Source organism: Bos grunniens, chromosome 8 (genome assembly GCF_055505025.1).
Source record: "Bos grunniens cultivar Pamir isolate PY7600 chromosome 8, Bosgru_T2T1.0, whole genome shotgun sequence".
NCBI lineage: Eukaryota > Metazoa > Chordata > Mammalia > Artiodactyla > Bovidae > Bos > Bos grunniens.
In genome coordinates, this window is record NC_141172.1 from 112409166 (window position 1) to 112426755 (window position 17590).

Below are 17590 nucleotides of genomic sequence, written 5' to 3' on the forward strand. Positions count from 1 at the left end.
GAGGACAGGGGAGCCTAGCATGCTGCAGTCCATGTGGTCGCCAAGAGTCGGACACAATTTAGTGGCTGAACAACAACAATGCACATGCCTATGTGAGTACTGCTGCTGCTGCAAGTCGCTTCAGTCGTGTCCGACTCTGTGCGACCCCATAGACGGAAGCCCACCACGCTCCTCCGTCCCTGGGATTCTCCAGGCAAGAACACTGGAGTGGGTTGCCATTTCCTTCTCCAATGCATGTACTTATAAATGTGGGAACTACTATTATACCCATTTTACAGAGAAGGAGACTGAGGCTCTGAACTGCTCAATTTGCCCAAGGTCATGCAATGTGCTGGAGAAGGAAATGGCAACCCACTCCAGTATTCCTGCCTGGAGAATTCCACGGACGAAGGAACCTGGCAGGCTACAGTCCAGGGGGTCGCAAAGAGTCGGACAAGTGAGCGACTAACACGCACACACACATACAGTGTGCAGGGGGCATAAGAGGAGTTATCACCCAGATGGTTTTCATTTTGAGCCCAGATATCCAGCTAAGCCCTCCTGCCTTCTGCTTTCTGGGCACTTGACCTGTTTTCTGGGCACGTAGCTCAGGGGGTGGGTCCTCTTGTGGACTTTAAGTATGAAAAGGCCAAAGGTACCCGCAACGGCCCTGGGACCCTGTCAGCCCTCCTGGCGGTCCTGCCCCAGAGTCTGAAGAATACACCCCCCGGGCGTGTTCTCCCTCCAGCTTCGCTTGTATTGTACTTGGAGACTAACGTGGTGATAGGCACAGCTAGTGGCAACAAGTCTTCCTCCTGACATCTTGCAGGTCTGTGCGGGGTGGGGTGGGGTCGTGGGTGGGATCCAGACCTCGGACCCCCGACCTTCCGGCCTGCTCCTCACTCCCATTCTCCGGCTCAGCCTTCGCCGAGTGTTTAGTTTGAGAAAGTCCTTTGACCTTTCACACCTACCTGAGTGTGAGCCGGTCACTAGGACAGCCCACCCGGCCTCACTCACCCACGAGGCTGTGGAGAAGCTGGAGCGGCCCCTGGGGCCCCCGGTGGGTGGCGGCCCCTCTCTTTACCTGGGGGAAGGGGGCTGCTTAAGTCCTCAGCTGAAAGTAAAGCGCGACTCTGTTTCTGTGCTCTTCCTTTGACCACACTGAAATTCTTGCTGCATTACATACTGCGTGTTTGAGTTGTAACAAACATATTTTAAATGATGTACAGGCGGGATTATTTTAAAATACATGGCTCTACTTTTCAGGTATCGGACTTGGTAATAATTTTGAACTATGACAGAGCAGTAGAAGCTTTTGCAAAAGGTGGTAACCTAACACTTGGCGGGAACCTCACAGTGGCCGTGGGGCCCTTGGGAAGGTGAGTGCTCGAAACCCTGTCTGAGCAGCTATGGACAGTAAAAACTTTAAAAACCATATTGTTTTGCATTAAGAGAAAATTGAATTAGAATGACAGAAATTTATGATTTACACATGTCCCAGGGGATTTTCCCAGGTGGAGCAGTGGTAGAGAATCCACCTGCCAATGCAGGAGACAGAGAGACAAGGATCCCTGAGTAAGGAAGGTCCCCTGAAGGAGGAAGTGGCCTCCCATTCCAGTATTCTTGCCTGGGAATCCCGTGGACAGAGGAGACTGGCGGGCTACAGTCCATGGGATCCAAAGAGTCGGACATGACTAAGCACACACACATGCAGAGAGGGTTTGAGGTTGCTTACAAATAAGAAACTTACAAAGCACAGCCAGTGTAATAAAATGAGAAAATCTGAAACTAACACATGTAAAAAGAAACTCAATTTTCAGCAATGCAGGATTAACATAAAATTTATATATATGCTTTGAAGGAGCCAGGTCAAGTCAGTTTTAATTAACTGAGAAAGAGTAGCATTGATCAGGAAAAAAAAAAGAAAAGCATTTTTCCAAACTACATTGTGAAAAACTGAAGTGGAAGTGTTTTACTGAGTGATGTTTACAATACTGTGGTTTTCCCTTCTCTATTAATGAATAACTAATCTTGAGTTAATCGAGCAATTAAATATTTTAAACTCAGACTGTTTGTAGAAGTCAGTAAAATCATTTAAAAATGTTTCTGAGTTCTATGAAAATACTCACAGTAAAAAGAACCACAGTCTTTTACTCTTGAGATGCACTTCCCTGTTTTGGTAAAAGAAGACAAAGTTGGAAAATCTCAGCTCAACATGTGTTCTTCCCGTGTATCACCTTGTCCTTCAACCATCTTGCCTACTATGTCGTGCTGTGAACTGTCCTTTCCTCTGAAGCACCTTCAACACACCTAGCTTAGGCCAGCAGGAAGTGAAATATATAAACATAAAGTAGGCATAGGGCGAGAAGTAGGTTAGGGCGAGACCCTTCTTTTGGGTTGGAAGTTAGTGCCCGTCAGACAGCCACATTTAGGTGAAGATGCTCACAGTTCTGGGATGCTGTTTTGCAGGAATTTAGAAGGAAATGTCTCCCTAAGAAGCTCAGCTGCCGTCTTTACTTACTGCAAGTCAAGAGGCCTCTTCGCCGGCATATCTTTAGAAGGCAGCTGTTTGATTGAGAGGAAGGAAACTAACCGAAAGTAAGTCTAAGGCAAATAATTTTAATTGATCTGAAGAAAATGAGGCTTTGCAGATTCATATGGTTCTTAGGAGTGTACAGAGCACCTTCGTACGGCAAGTCTGCTGGCACCGAGTTTCCAACAGCACCTGCTCACTTTGCGTCTCTGTGTCACGTTTTGGTAATTCCTACAGGATTTCAAGCTTTTTCATTAGCACATCAGCTCTGGTGGTCTGCGATCTGTGACCTTGGATGTTGCGGTTGTGGTTGTTTGGGACATCAGGCGCTGCGCCCTGTCAGGGGAGAACCTAGTCAGTCAGCCTGTCTGTGTTCTGACCGCCCCTCCCTGAGGCTCTGTCCCTCTTCTCAGGCCTCCCGGTTCCCTTAGATACAATACATTGAAATTAACAAGGACCGCCAAGTGTTCAAGTGAAGAGCTGCACATCTCTTAGTTTAAACCAAGAGCTGAAAACGCCCGAGCTTAATGAGGAAGGCACGTCAAAGCTGAGACAGGCCGAGAGCTAGGCCTCTGGTGCCGAATAGTCAGCCAAGCTGTGACTGCAAAGGAGAAGTTCCCGAAGGAAGTGACAGGTGCCACACCAGTGAAAGCATGAGCGATAGGAAAGCAGACAGCCTTATCACCGATACAGACAGTTTTAATGATTTGGGTTGAAGATCCAAAGCAAGCACAACATTGCCTTCAGCCAAAGCATCATCCAGAGCAAGGCCCTAAGTCTCTTCAACTCTGTGAAGGTGGTGAGAGGCGTGGGAGCTGCAGAAGAAAAGTGTGAAGCTGGCAGAGGCTGGTTCATGAGGTAGAAGGAAAGAAGCCGTCCTCATAACGTATTAGGTTGGTGTGAAAGTAATAGCAGTTTTACATTGTTGAACTTTGTCATTTGATATTGGAATCCATTCTTAAATAAATATGGTTATGTTATACTTAATTTTAATGCTCATTTCTCCCTTTATGTTTTTTGCTAATGACTTATTACTTGCTGTTTATTTTATATTTATTTTAGATAAGGGAAATGATGTTTAGACACAAAGCAAATTCGAGTGATATTTTTATTCGAGTTCAAAATGGGTCGTGAAGTAGCAGAGACCACTTGCAGTACCAACAGTGCGCTTGGTCCAGGAACTGCTAATGAACCTGCAGTGCAGTGGTGGTTCAGGAAGTTTTGCAGGGAGACGAGAGCTTTGAAGGTGAGGAGCGTAGTCTTGGGCCATCAGAAGTTGACAACAATCAATTGGGAGCCATCAATGAATCTAATCCTTTTACAACTACATGACAAATTGCCAAAGAATTCAATGTCGACCATTCTACAGTCATTCTGCATTTGAAGCAAATTGGAAAGGTGAAAAAGCTCAATAAGTGGGTGCTTCATGCTGCTGCTGCTGCTGCTAAGTCGCTTCAGTCGTGTCGCACTCTGTGCGACCCCATAGATGGCAGCCCACCAGGCTCTACCGTCCCTGGGATTCTCCAGGTGAGAACACTGGAGTGGGTTGCCATTTCCTTCTCCAGTGTGTGAAAGTGAAGTCACTCGGTCGTGTCCAACTCTTCTTGACCCCATGGACTGCAGCCTACTAGGCTCCTCCGTCCATGGGATTTTCCAGGCAAGAGTACTGGAGTGGGGTGCCATTGCCTTCTCCAGGGTGCTTCATGAGCTGACCAAAAATCAGAAGAATCGTTTTGAAGTGTAGTCTTCTCTTATTCTAAACAACAGTAGTGAACCATTTCTTGATTGGATTGTGACATGTGATGAAAGGAGGATTTTATTCAACAACTGGTGATGACCAGCTCAGTTGTTGGACTGAGAAGAAGCTCCAAAGCACTTCCCAAAGCCAAACTTGCACCAAAAAAGATCATGGCCACTGCTTGGTGGTCTGCTGCTGATCTTATCCACTACAGCTTTCTGAATCCTGGCAAAACCATTACCTCTGAGAAGTATGCTCAGCAAATTGAAGAGATGCTTCAAAACCTGCAGTACCTGCAGCTGCCATTGGTCATCAGAATGAGCCAAATTCTTCTGCGTGATAACGCCTGCCACCTGTCACACAACTGCCGCTTCAGAAGGTGAACAAATAGGGCCACAGAGTTTTGCTTCATCCACCGTACTCCCCCGCTGTCTCGCCAGCTGACTTCCGCTCTTCAAGCATCTCAACAGCTTTCTGCAGGCAGAATTCTCCCACAACCAGTGGGAGGCAGAAAATGCTTTCCAGGAGCTCACTGAGTCCTGAAGCACGGAGTTTACACTGCAGGAATAAGCACTTAGTTTTTGTTGGCAAAAATGTGTTGATTGTAATGGTTCCTATATAATAAAGATGCTTTTGAACCTAGGTATAATGATTTATAATGATTTAAGGTCTTCCCTGTAGCTCAAAGGGTTAAGAGGTCTCCTGCAATGCAGGAGACCACGGTTCGATTCCTGGATCAGGAAGATCCTCTGGAGAAGGGAATGGCAATCCACTCCAGTATTCTTGCCTGGAAAATCCCATGGACAGAAGAGACTGGCGGGGTCCATGGGGTCGCAAAGAGTTGGACACGACTGAGCGACTACTACTACGACTACCATAATGATTTAAAATTCATGGTCTGAAACCACGGTTACTCTCGTACCAGCGTAATAAAAGCGCAGTGCTCATCACTGTAAGAGGCTCCCGATTGGTATACTCAGCCTTTGTCTTTCTTCCATAACTCACAGACCAGTTTTGATCTAAAAAAATACAAGATTGGAAGTATCCTAACAGGGAACAAGGAACTTCCTCTTTAACCTGGCATCTAGCTAATAGTTCCCAAAACTGCGCTTCCAAATTTCCACTAAAATGTGTCTAATTGCCCAGGAAAAGGTAAAAAGCTAGGACTGAGAGGACTTCTCGTGGAAACGGCAGGAATCCCACACCAGTGACCCTGACAGACCTGGCCCTGCTGGCGGCAGATGAACGCCTGCTGCTCACGGCTGACAGAGAGAAGGCAGGAGCCATGTCTGTGGTGCTTTTCCACCTGGAATCCCACACTCGTTCAGTAATGTTCAGTGCAGACCTCAACAACCAGAAAATGGGAGGAATGGGGGAAAGCAAGGCTTGCAGAACTCTCTAACTTGTAAAGTCAAGAGAAATGTTTTTACTTCTGGTTTTATTAATTTGAGAAATTTAAGTGAAGAATGCTTTTAGAAATGTGTGATTCTAGGCCTTTGGAAGATTTTCCCACAAAAGTTCACCTAATTCCTGGATAAACTAAAACAAATATACTTTTTAATCAACTGCAGGGCTTCCAAACATGTAAGGCAAATCCTTAGATAATTTTGTTACAAATAAACATTTTAGGGAACTATAGGTTGGCACCATTTTTATAAGAAACTTGTAAAGCAAAAACCTGTAAAAAATGTATGTGCTTGTAGGTACATGTCCATAAGTGTTTAATATATGTGTATATATATGTTTATATATGAATGATATATATATGTTTTTATGTATAAATGTATGTTTATGTGAAGTGCTTTTATATTATTGGGAAAAGGACATAAATATCAGACCACTTATGGCAGTGCCTCTAGAGGTGAGCTTAGAGGGATGAATTTGGGCCCTAACATGGGTAGTTAGTGTTTGAAGAGTGGTTTCTGTAAAGTGCAGTAGGCAAGTGAAGCACCCCAACGTACATGGGTGTGTGTCCTGCATTCATCTCTAGAAAAGCTAGGCAAGAATACTGGAGTGGAGAAGGAAATGGCAACCCACTCCAGTATTCTTGCCTGGAGAATCCCAGGGATGGGGGAGCCTGGTGGGAGAAAAAAATCTATGTCTGCAAAATAAGGGTTCTTCATATGTTTCCTGTTAGATTTTATTGTCAAGACATTCGAGCGTACGACATTTTATTTGGCGATATAACACGGCCTGCTCAAGCAGAAGACCTGTATGAAGTTCTGGATTCCTTTACTGAGAAGTATGAAAGCGAAGGACAACGAGTCAACGCCAGAAGAGCCGCCCGGGAGCAGAAGAAGGCTTCGGTGGTGCTGGGTTTCTCTATTTTTCTTAGTAGCTGCAGAGAATTTCTTCATATAGACTATTCTGTCTTTGATATTGGCTTCCCGGGTGGCTCAGTCCATAATCTGCCTGCAATGTGGTGGGCCTGGGTTCCATCTTGACCCAGGGAAGACCCCCTGGAGGAGGGCATGGCTACCCCTCCAGTATTCTCGCCTGGACATTTCCTTGGACGGAGGAGCCTGGTGGGCCACAGTCCATTGGGTCACAAAGAGTCAGATGGGACTGAGCGACTAACACACACATCCTTCGTATCCGATTCTAAACACCCTATGAAACCTCCCTTGTAATTTCATTTGCATACAGTTCTTGTGGAAAATGTCATAAAACCTTGACAATCATCTATACAAATTTCAGGAAGAAATGCAGTTTTCTTTGATTGCCTTTCTGCGAGGATAGACCTTTATAATACTAATTAATAATACTAATAACCGCTGCCGGCCTGGTGCCTTGATGCGCGGAGAGCCTCCTGCGCTGGGTTCATAGCTCCGCTCGGCTCATCACTGTCTCCTGCTGCGCAGTTGCGGGGCTGGGAGGAGGGATGCTTCCGGCTGCAGAAGCGCGGCCCCTGCGGTCACCCGCCTGTTGTCCAGTTCAACCAGGGGTGGCCGGGAGCAGCGTGTGTGCTCTGCTAATGTGTGCAGGGGCTAGCGTTCGCATGTACATGCACTGGCGGGGGCGGTACATATGCTCCTAAGTAAAAACAGTTTTAAAATCATGTGCATTTTTCCTGCTCTTCCCAGGCTAAATTGCCTCCAAAACCATCGTCAAGACCAGAGCAATCATCTGCACAAGTACAGCTGAGTTCTGGCTCTCAAAGTAAGTGTTTTTGTTGCAATTCAAATACAGTTATAATTAAGTAATTATGAAATATTATTAAGAAATCAAAAGTTATAGCTTTAGAGTCCAATAGAAGAACTGATGCATATTAAAGAAAAAAAAAAAACCAAATGCTTGGCCTCTTCTAAACACATGAGGCTAATTGTCATTCCTGTCATTTGTGAAAATGTTTATTCTCATTCAGAAAATGCTTTTTCCAGTGACAGAGATTTACCTTTAAAGTTTTTCTCTCTCCTCTTCTTCTTTTTTTTTTTTTTGCATCTCTTCCAAACACTGTTATTCTGCTGATTTGAAATGGAAACAATAAACCTGTTTTTCTCTTATACACATAGATTTATATTTCTGAATATTGATTTTACCATACATTCTTGGAAGCTCAGGGTTTCACAAAATAGAAACCCTATTTTCTAGGGTTACTAAATAGCTCAGGGTTGTAAAATAGAATAAATTCATAAAGCATCAGGTTTTTGGCCTTTACTCCTCTTTCCATTACTCATTTTTATGACAGTCACTTTTGGAATTCTGGTTTTCATGTGCAGAGGCTTCCAGTAAATAGCAATGTAGTAAAGTAGGCAGTGTTCCATACAATGATTAACTATTATGCAAGTGGCATTGTGCTATGGCTTTTAAGAGCACAGTGATGAAGCTAACTTATCTCCTGCCTTTAAAGAACTTTCCCTCTAGGAGCAGAGAGATGACATGTGGAAAAGTAACTGCAATTACAGGAAGATGTACCACGAACCCCCGAATAATGCAAGGGTCTGAGGCACCAACCCCTCTTGCCAAAGTCAAAAATATATATATATATATATAACTTTTGACTCCCCCAAAACTTTACTAATAGCCCACAGCTGCCTGGAAGCCTTACTGATAACATAAACAGTTGATTAACACATATTTTATAAATCATATATGTTACCTACTGTATTCCTATACAAAGTAAACTAGAAAAAATATTAAGAAAAGTATAAGGAAATGAAAATATATTGATGATATTGTACTGTATTTATTTATACCAGAAGTTTACATCATCTGTTTACAAGATGAATTGTCTGTCAGTACCCATGTCAATATTGTCTTATGTGACACAAAACACTGTGAATGTTATATGTAATACTAACATAAAAAATTAATAGGAAAAAGAAATTTGCATTTACAGATATAATGATTCATGCATTGATAAAAGTAAGCAGCAATATGATTGCTTTATGGTAGCTTAGCTTATATACTGATGAATGAAGAACTGTAAAGTTTTTTGGCATACAGTATTACAGCCATATTCATAATAAATATTAGAAACATTGATACATTTTTTTAAAACCACTTACATGTGATGAAGACTGATAGTTTCTACAAGAAGAGAGAGAGAGGCATGCTATGCAGTAATGTAATTCTTTGAAAGCCAAGTTACTCAACAGTGAGAAAACTAGCACGTCGTTAATTTTGTATCATATGTGGCTCATCTTGGCCTGTGTGAGGGTTGCCTTTCCGCTTCTTCACGAGCCTTGCACACACTGTGCTATGTGGTGAACACTTAGGCGATGTTGGTGATGGCAGAGACCTCTCACAGTTATTAGATTTTCACAGGGGGACATGCGCATACACAGCAGATAAGTTTGTTAACTGAATGACATGATGATTATTTACTATTCATTAAGTGGAGGTGGATCATCACAGAGGTCGTCTTCCTCCTCATCTTCATGCTGAGCAGGCTGAGGAGAAGGAAGGGGAAGAGGATGGGGTGGTCCTGCTGCCCCAGGGGTGGCAGAAGTGGAGCGGGGCGGGGTGGGGGGAAGAGAGGCAAGAGAGGCAGGCACCCTCGATGTCCCTTTACGGAAACACATCATAATTTCTGTCTGACTTTTTTGCTTTTTCATTTCTCTAAGAATGTGTGTACAGGGTCCCAGTCCTCCTTCCACTGTTTGCTTTTATCATACAAGATCCATGTTGAAAAAGAAGTTTAAAAGCAGTCTTGAATAAGCAGGGGCTGCCCGGTAGCTCAAGCATTAAGGAATCTGCCTGGCAATGCAGGAGATGTGAGAGACTCAGGTTTGACCCCTGGGTCGGGAAGATCACCTGGAGAAGGGCGTGGCAAGTCACCCCAGTATTGTCGCCTGGAGAATCCCATGGGCAGAGGAGCCTGGCGGGCTGCAGTCCTTGGGGTCACAGAGAGTCGGACACGACTGAGGGACTGCTGCTTTCACTCTCACTTGAGTAAGCAGAGCCCTCCACCAGACTGTCTGGTGTCAGTTTGTCTGGCACTGCTCCTGCATCTTTTTCCTCATTGTCTGGCACTGATTCAAGAGCTCTCATCTGCATCAAGTCATCTTTTGCTAATTCCTCTGATGTGGTGTCCATTAGCTCTTGAAAGTCTCCAAGACCCATGTCTTGAGACCCTTCACAGCCACCCTTCCCCCACCTATTTTGCTGTATTCGCAATCTATTTCCTGATTTCCTTGATTGGCTCTATTGTAAATTCTCTGAAGTCATGTATGACATCTGGAACAGTTTTCTCCAGCAGGAATTTATTGTTTCAGGCGTGATGGCTTTCATGGCTTTTTCTATAAGAAATGGCATCTTCAGTGGTGTAATCTTCCAGACTCGCATACTGTTCTCGCTCTAGGCATTCTCTTCCACAGCATCAGCAGTTCTTTGTGTAGAGTACCTTTAAAAGTCCTGATGATATAGAGGTTTGAGATGTTGTGTTTGAGGCCAGCAACACCCCTTGGTGGTCTACTCATGGAGCTGAACTTGTGGGGTTCTTGGGTGGCCAGGGGCATTGTCCAATATCAAAAGAACTTTAAAAGGCAGTCCCTTAGTGGCACAGTGCTTCCTGATGTCAGGGACCAAAAAAAGAAAAAGAGTTGTCATGATCCAGGCCTTCTTTTTGCACAGCCAAAGGTTGTCAGCTTGTGTTTATCTGTTCCCCTTCTAGGCTGGGGGTTAGCAGTTCTATAGAGGAGGGCAGACCTGGTCATGAACTCCAGTGCCTGTGCTCGGAAGAGTAGAGCTTGTCTGTCCCTTCCTGCCTTAAATCCTGGTGCTCACTTCTCTTCCTTACTAATAAATGCCCTTGGTTGCAGTTTTCCCAGAATAGGGTAGTTTCATCTGCATTAGAAACTTGTTCAGGCAAATATTCTTTCTTGTCAATGATTTTCTTAATGACGTCTGGGATGTGGCTATTGCCTCTTGGTCAGCAGAAGCTGCTTCTCCTGTTATCTTGATGTTACTTAAGCCCAACTTCTTACTAAAATTATCAAAGCAAACTTGGCTGGCATTTAGTTCTCCAGTTTTGGATCCTTCACCTTCTTTCTGCTTTAAGTTGTCATATGATGACTTTGCTTTTTCTCACGTCTTATTAGAGTCTATTGCACCCGCGTAACAGCTGCGTTTGCAAGATAAGATAAAAGGGGTTTCACAGAAGGTGCAGCGCTTCCGCGCCTGTTGGTGTAGCTGCAGCAACAACTTCATGGATTTCCTTTTCTCTCTTAGAAGCGGTTCTTGCCCTGAATTTACTTCTGTCGGAGTGGCGGGCGGGTGCAGTTGCAGGCCTGTTTCTACACGTCAGGCAGTTCGGCTTTTGCTTGTAATGACTTTTCTCTGTTTCCTGGGAGCACTTCCGGGAGCACTAGTGGTACTTTTTATGGGTCCCTTGGTGTTAATCAAGGTTTATAGTGTCGTTTTAAACACAACGAAAAATACACCAGAACCATGAAAGAGAGCTTATCATAGTGATACACAATTGACTGCAGAGACAGCTCGTCACATGGAGACGATTAAGGTCAGCATCTTTGGCAGTTACTTGCAACACTCGTCACCTCAGCACAGCAACAGGGGGGTGGCTACACAAGTATTCCAGGGTATAGTATGTGTACTCGTGTATGTACAATAAGTACGTTCATTTATATGGTTATGACTAAGTACTGCAGCTTCACATCTGTTTACATTTCTCTCCACTGCAAATGGAGAGTGTGAGTGTGCATGTACATCAGTTTTGATAAATTTTAGCTCCTAGTAAAAGATTTGTGTGTATCCTACAGTGGCAAATGGTGAAACAGAATAGTATCTCTATAAATTCCATGCATTCATGACACACCTAGCTTTTCCTTATTTCTTTTGATATTTCTAGGCTGTGTGTTTCATCTGAGTTTTTTCAGACAAATTTTCCAGTGTTATCAGGAAAAATCCACTTGTAAGTGAACCCACACAGTGCAACCCATGCTATTCAACCGTCAGCAGCATATGATAAGCTCTGGGCAAAGGACTCTAAGTGCCAAAGTGCTGCCAAGGCCATAAAGCCGGTCCTGCCCTCCCCCTCCGTGTTTTGTATCCATGTGCCCAGTTTTCATGCCCAGGTGAGAAATGAGCATGAAACCCGACTCATGGTGCTCATACTGATTCCTGGCTATGCCTTTAGCTTGTCTAAATTTACTTCATCGAGGCAGAGCCTCAGGAACTAGACCTATTTTTCTTTATAGTGTGTATGTGTATGTGTGTGTGTGTGTGCTCAGTCACTCAGTCGTGTCTGACTCTTTGCGACCCCATGGACTGTAGCCCTCCATGCTCCCCTGTCCGTGGGGTTTCCCAGGCAAGAATACTGGAGTGGATTGCCATTCCCTCCTCCAGGGGATCTTCCCAACCCAGGGGTCAAACCTGTGTCTCCTGCGTCTCCTACGTTGACAGGCGTGTTCTTTGCCGCTGAGCCCCACCCCACGCCCTAAACACACACACAACTTGCTGTGTATCCTGTTCTCTTGGGATGCTGCTTTCTTCCTCCAAAGGGATGGTCAATTTTTATTTATGTTCTGGTGATTGATTTGCTTACACTCTTATTTTCTGTAGCAAGATGTGAGCATTGAATCTATTTTTAATTTAGATAGGAGTGATTACATAAAATCTGACCTATATGTGAATACTTCAAAATACAGAGTGTTTCTAAAATTTCCTCACTGAGGGAGTAGGTATCTGTATCATACCCACATAAACATCCTGCTGGTCTTCAATACCAGTTACTTGTCAGTGTAGATTAAAAAGCTGCTTGCCTCATCTCAAGAAGCTCCTCTCAGCCAACAATGGAGCGATCTTGGAGGGTGTTTCTCTTGCGTGCTCTTCCCGAGCGGGCATTTTAACATCGAGCCTCATTGGCCACGGGTCCCCCGCTGCACCAGCCCTGTTCTGTCTGTTTGCCGCAGTGACCTCTGTCTTTGGAAGCTTCCTGTCCCGGCAGGGGCTGCTCTCGCTGGTTTCACAGTGTGCTTGCCAGCTCAGCTGCTTGCCTGGGCACGTTCCTGCAGACGCAGCTCTATTCACCATCCACTCTTCTCCTCCCTTTACTTTTTCAGCTTTAGTATTTGTTGCCGGATTCCTGTTTTTTTTCACATGCCTGTCGTCTTTTCTCATGTAGCATATCATGCCTGGTTGCGAACACCTGGTTTTGATTCAATAAAACCAAAGTTTAAAATTTGTATCTGTTCTTAACCTTTCATTTTAAATATGACTTATTCCTAAGTGCTTTATTAAAAACCAGAATCTTAATTTTTAATTTCTTATATATCCTCACATATATAATTTTATTTAAGTGTATATGTGATTCATAAATACAGTTTTTGAAAGCATTTTTTTCTTTTTCTTTTAGGAGTCCTTGCCTTTTTCCCATTTCTCCTCTGTCCTAATTACACGTCACTCTCTTCCATACTCACACCAGCAAACCATGGGAACAGTAGGAATAATACTTTTCCCGTGTTTCTATAGTTCCTCCGTATTTTCTCCGTGTCGTCCACACACAAGCATGTGTACGAACGTGTGGACACACAGGCCCAGTGTTTTGTGGTCATCTCACAACAATGCTGCTACAGTTTCGTGCTTTCCTACCGCTTGTTTGTTCGTGGGATTTATTTGGTCCTTTTGCTCAGCAACATCTCACGGAAATCCCTGAATCAACTGTGTTCTTGCAATTATTGGATACTTACTCCTCAGTTCATTTAATTCCTTGTAGTGGCTATTCAGTATTCCATCATGTAGATGGACATTTTTATTCAGCCACTCTCCTACTGATAGATATTAACTTTCAGCTTTTATTCCATGCGAAGCAGTGTCACAGTTAATTTCTTAAGCTGTCTACATAGTGGAAAAAATTTTAAGATAATTTCCAGGAACAAACATGGTAGGTGAAAGGATGTATTTGTAAATTTGTAAGAGATTTGGTAGATTGACTTTTAAAGTTTTTACTACTGCAGTCCTGTCAGCCATTACCCACGACCTACACTCCCACCATGCGCACGCCTATCAGAGACCTACACTCCCTACTGTGCACACTCCTATCAGACCCTTACACTCCCTACTGTGCACATGCCTATCAGACACCTACACTCCCTACTGTGTATACCCCACTCAGATACCTACAGGCCCTACTGTGTACACCCCACTCAGATACCTACAGGCCCTACTGTGTACATCCCACTCAGATACCTACAGGCCCTACTGTGTCACCCCATCAGACACCTACACTCCCTACTGGGTCACCCCATCAGGCACCTACACTCCCTACTGTGTACACTCCTATCAGACCCCTACACTCCCTACTGTGTACACCCCAATCAAACATCTACAGGCCCTACTGTGTACACCCCATCAGACACCTACATGCCCTACTGTGTATACCCCTATCAAACATCTACACGCCGTACTGTGTATACCCCTATCCGACACCTGCACTCCCTACTGTGCACACTCCTATCACACACCTACCGTCCCTACTGTGTACACCTCATCAGGCACCTACACTCCCTACTGTGCACACTCTACCGCAACACGCCTCACAGTCATCCCTCGTCACTGGTAGTGTTGGAGTGTCCTGAAGTGTTTACTAGTCTGACAGTGGGTTAGATTTCCTTGTTAAGTGACTGTGTTTGTCCCTATTCGTGATTTAAACACTTTTTTCATCTTATTGCTGGTGTTTGGAATTTAGTCTTATCTTAAAAGTCTCTATTTAATTGGTTAATTTTTTTCTCTTGGAATACTTATTGCGTTTTCAACTTGTATGAGTGTTTTGTATATTAAGGGGTTTCTCATTTGGATGACAGTTTATTTCTCTAGAGGTATTGTTTGTTGATCTCAGTTTTCATGTGGTTCATAATCTATATGAAATATAAAAGTTGATATATAAACTTTCATATGTCAATGTTTTAACATTTATGTAAAGGTATCTGTCACTTATTTCTTACAGATTTTGTACGTTGGAGTTGTTGTTACTCAGTCGCTAAGCCATGTCAGCTCTTTGCAGCCCCATGGACTGCAGCGCGCCGGGCTCTGTACCCTCCATATCTCCTGTAGTTTGCTCAAGTTCATGTCCATTGAGTCAGTGATGCTATCTAACCATCTCATCCTCTGTCATGCCCTGCTCCTTTTGCCTCCAGTCATTCCCAGCCTCAGGGTCTTTTCCAGTGAGTCAGCCCTTCAACTTCAGCATCAGTCCTTCCAATGAGTATTCAGGGTTGACTTCCTTTAGGATTGACCAGTTTGATCTCCTTGCTGTCCAAGGACCCTCAAGGTCTTTTCCGGCACCACAGTTTGAAAGCATCAGTGTTTTAGCGTGGTTAGGGTCTTCTCTCCTGTACATTGCCTTCATAGTGTCCTAGGTTTTCTTGAAGTATTTCATTCTTGCAGTTACTAGATACTTACTCCTCAGTTAATTAAGAGCATTTTACCAGTACTCCTGTCAAGTACCAATATGCAGTTCTGGTTAAAGTAATGTTATGTACTTATATGAACTCTATGATTTTTTAATATTAATTACAGTAACATTATATATATAGACAAATAAATTTGGCATTTGTATGATAATCTTCCTATTTTACTCTTTCCATTTGTAGAGATATTATGTCTTTCCTAAGATTTCATGGTTTCTGTGCCTTTCTTGTTAAATTTATTTCTAAGTACTTTGTAATTTTGTTTTGCTGTGTTGAGTGCAAGACGCTTTCCCATTTATTTTCAGAGTGCTTCTTTTAATAGTTGAGAAAGCCTTAATTTGCACATCTTTTGTCTTATATATGGTCACCTACCCAAAATCTCTTACTTCTCATCAGTTTTTTAAAATAGATTCTCTGATATTTGTTCCCTCTTCCCCACCTTGCCAATGCTTATTTCTGTATTTTTGTATTCATAAACTTCTTAGGCCAGAGGCCTTCACACTGATGCACCTCTGTCCTTAAGGGGTACACAGAGATGAGGAAAGCATGTGCTTACTCACTCAGTAGTGTCCAACTCTGTGACCCCGTGGACTGTAGCCCACCAGGCTCCTCTGTCCATGGAATTCTCCTGGCAAGAATACTGGAGTGGGTTGCCATGCCCTTCTCCAGGGTATCTTCCTGACCCAGGGGTCGAACTTGGGTCTCCTGCATTGCAGACAGATTCTTTACCAACAGAGCCACCAGGGAAGCCCTAAGGGCACACAGAGATTGAGAAAGCGCTTCTGGGCACAGGTAATTTAAGGTACAGTTTACAGATGGCTGGCTTCCACTCGTGTTCTTTGTTGAGAACATGATGTACATGTTGCCCTCTTTGTCTTCTATTCTTTCACAGTAGTTTTTTTCACACTTGAATAAGAAAAGCAAACTCCAGACTATCTTATTAATACTACTACAACATTGTCCCCAAAATGTAAGGACAGTGATACAATTTGAAATATGAAAGTTGATATTAGTGTAGTTGGTAAGTCTGATGAACAGTAAATAATTTTGTAAATTAGATGAATTACATTTTTTGTCGCTTTCAACAAAGCTGAATGGAGACCTAATGGACTGTTATCTGAATTTATAATAAGAATAGTAATTAATATTATTATTATATATTAGTTATTTATAAAATCACATAGCTATCATCAAAATAAAAATTATAGTAGTAATAGTTTATTAATTAATAAGTGATATTTTATTATTGCTGTTGTTTTGATGATAGATCTCTATTATGAGAATTTTTTTACCTCTATCTAAGAAGGGAAATAAAAAATTCTGTCACATTCTTACAAAATATCTTTCTTGCCCTCTCTAGTTTTTCTAAAAACCATCTTTATTAGCATTGATATCTTTAAAAAAGAACAGTGAGATACAATTTTATGTTGAAGCTATGTCATTCCATGAATAATAGTTATCCTCGGCATATGACCTAAATTCAGGTATGACCTAAATAAAATCCCTTACGATATACAGTGAAAGTGACAAATAGATCAAGGAATTAGATCTGATAGACAGAGTGCCTGAAGAACTATGGACGGAGGTTTGTGACATTGTAGAGGAGGTGATGATCAAAACCATCTTCAAGAAAAACGAAGGCAAAGTGATTGTCTGAGGAGGTCTTACAAGTGGCTGAGAAAAGAAGAGAAGTAAAGGGCAAAGGAGAAAAAGAAAGATATACCCATCTGAATACAGAGTTCCAAAGAATAGTGAGGAGAGAAAAGAAAACCTTCCTCAGTGATCAAAGCAAAGAAATAGAGGAAAACAATAGAATGTGAAAGACCAGAGATCTCTTCAAGAAAATTAGAGGTACCAAGGGAACATTTCATGCAAAGATGGGCTCAATAAAGGACAAATGGTATGGACCGAACAAAAGCGGAAGGTATTAAGAAGAGGTGTCAAGAATACACATAAGAAGTATACAAAAAACATCTTAATGACCCAGATAACCCCAGTGGTGTGATCACTCACCTAGAACCAGACATCCTGGAGTTCAAAGTCAAGTGGGCCTTAAGAAGCATCACTATGAACAAAGCTAGTGGAGGTGATGGAATTCCAGCTGAGCTATTTCAAATCCTGAAAGATGATGCTGTGAAAGTGCTGCACTCAATATGCCAGCAAATTTGGAACACTCAGCAGTGGCCACAGGACTGGAAAAGGTCAGTTTTCATTCCAATCCCAAAGAAAGGCAATGCCAAAGAATGCTCAAACTACCGCACAATTGCACTCATCTCACACGCTAGTAAAGTAATGCTCAAAATTCTCCAAGCTAGGCTGCAGTAGTATGTGAACTGAGAACTTCCAGATGTTCAAGCTGGATTTATAAAAGGTAGAGGAACCAGAGATCAAATTGCCAACATCCGTTGGGTCACAGGAAAAGCAAGAGAGTTCCAGGAAAATGTCTACTTCTGCTTCATTGACTGTGCTAAA

At 43.0% G+C, this 17590-nt stretch overlaps 1 protein-coding gene across 9 annotated transcripts in view; it reads left to right on the forward strand.

Annotated features, from left to right (window-relative positions):
- Positions 1 to 17590, forward strand: part of SH3YL1 (SH3 and SYLF domain containing 1) — a 61992-nt gene that overhangs the window by 33343 nt on the left and 11059 nt on the right. For 3 of the 9 annotated variants that reach the window (XM_086414089.1, XM_086414092.1, XM_086414093.1), the window contains 4 exons: positions 1246 to 1358; positions 2449 to 2577; positions 6388 to 6559; positions 7334 to 7409. In XM_086414089.1, coding sequence (XP_086270215.1) covers positions 1246 to 1358; positions 2449 to 2577; positions 6388 to 6559; positions 7334 to 7409 — 490 coding nt within the window. The remainder of the gene's footprint in view (positions 1 to 1245; positions 1359 to 2448; positions 2578 to 6387; positions 6560 to 7333; positions 7410 to 17590) is intronic. The other 6 variants (XM_086414091.1, XM_086414094.1, XM_086414095.1 and 3 more) reach the window with 3 other exon arrangements.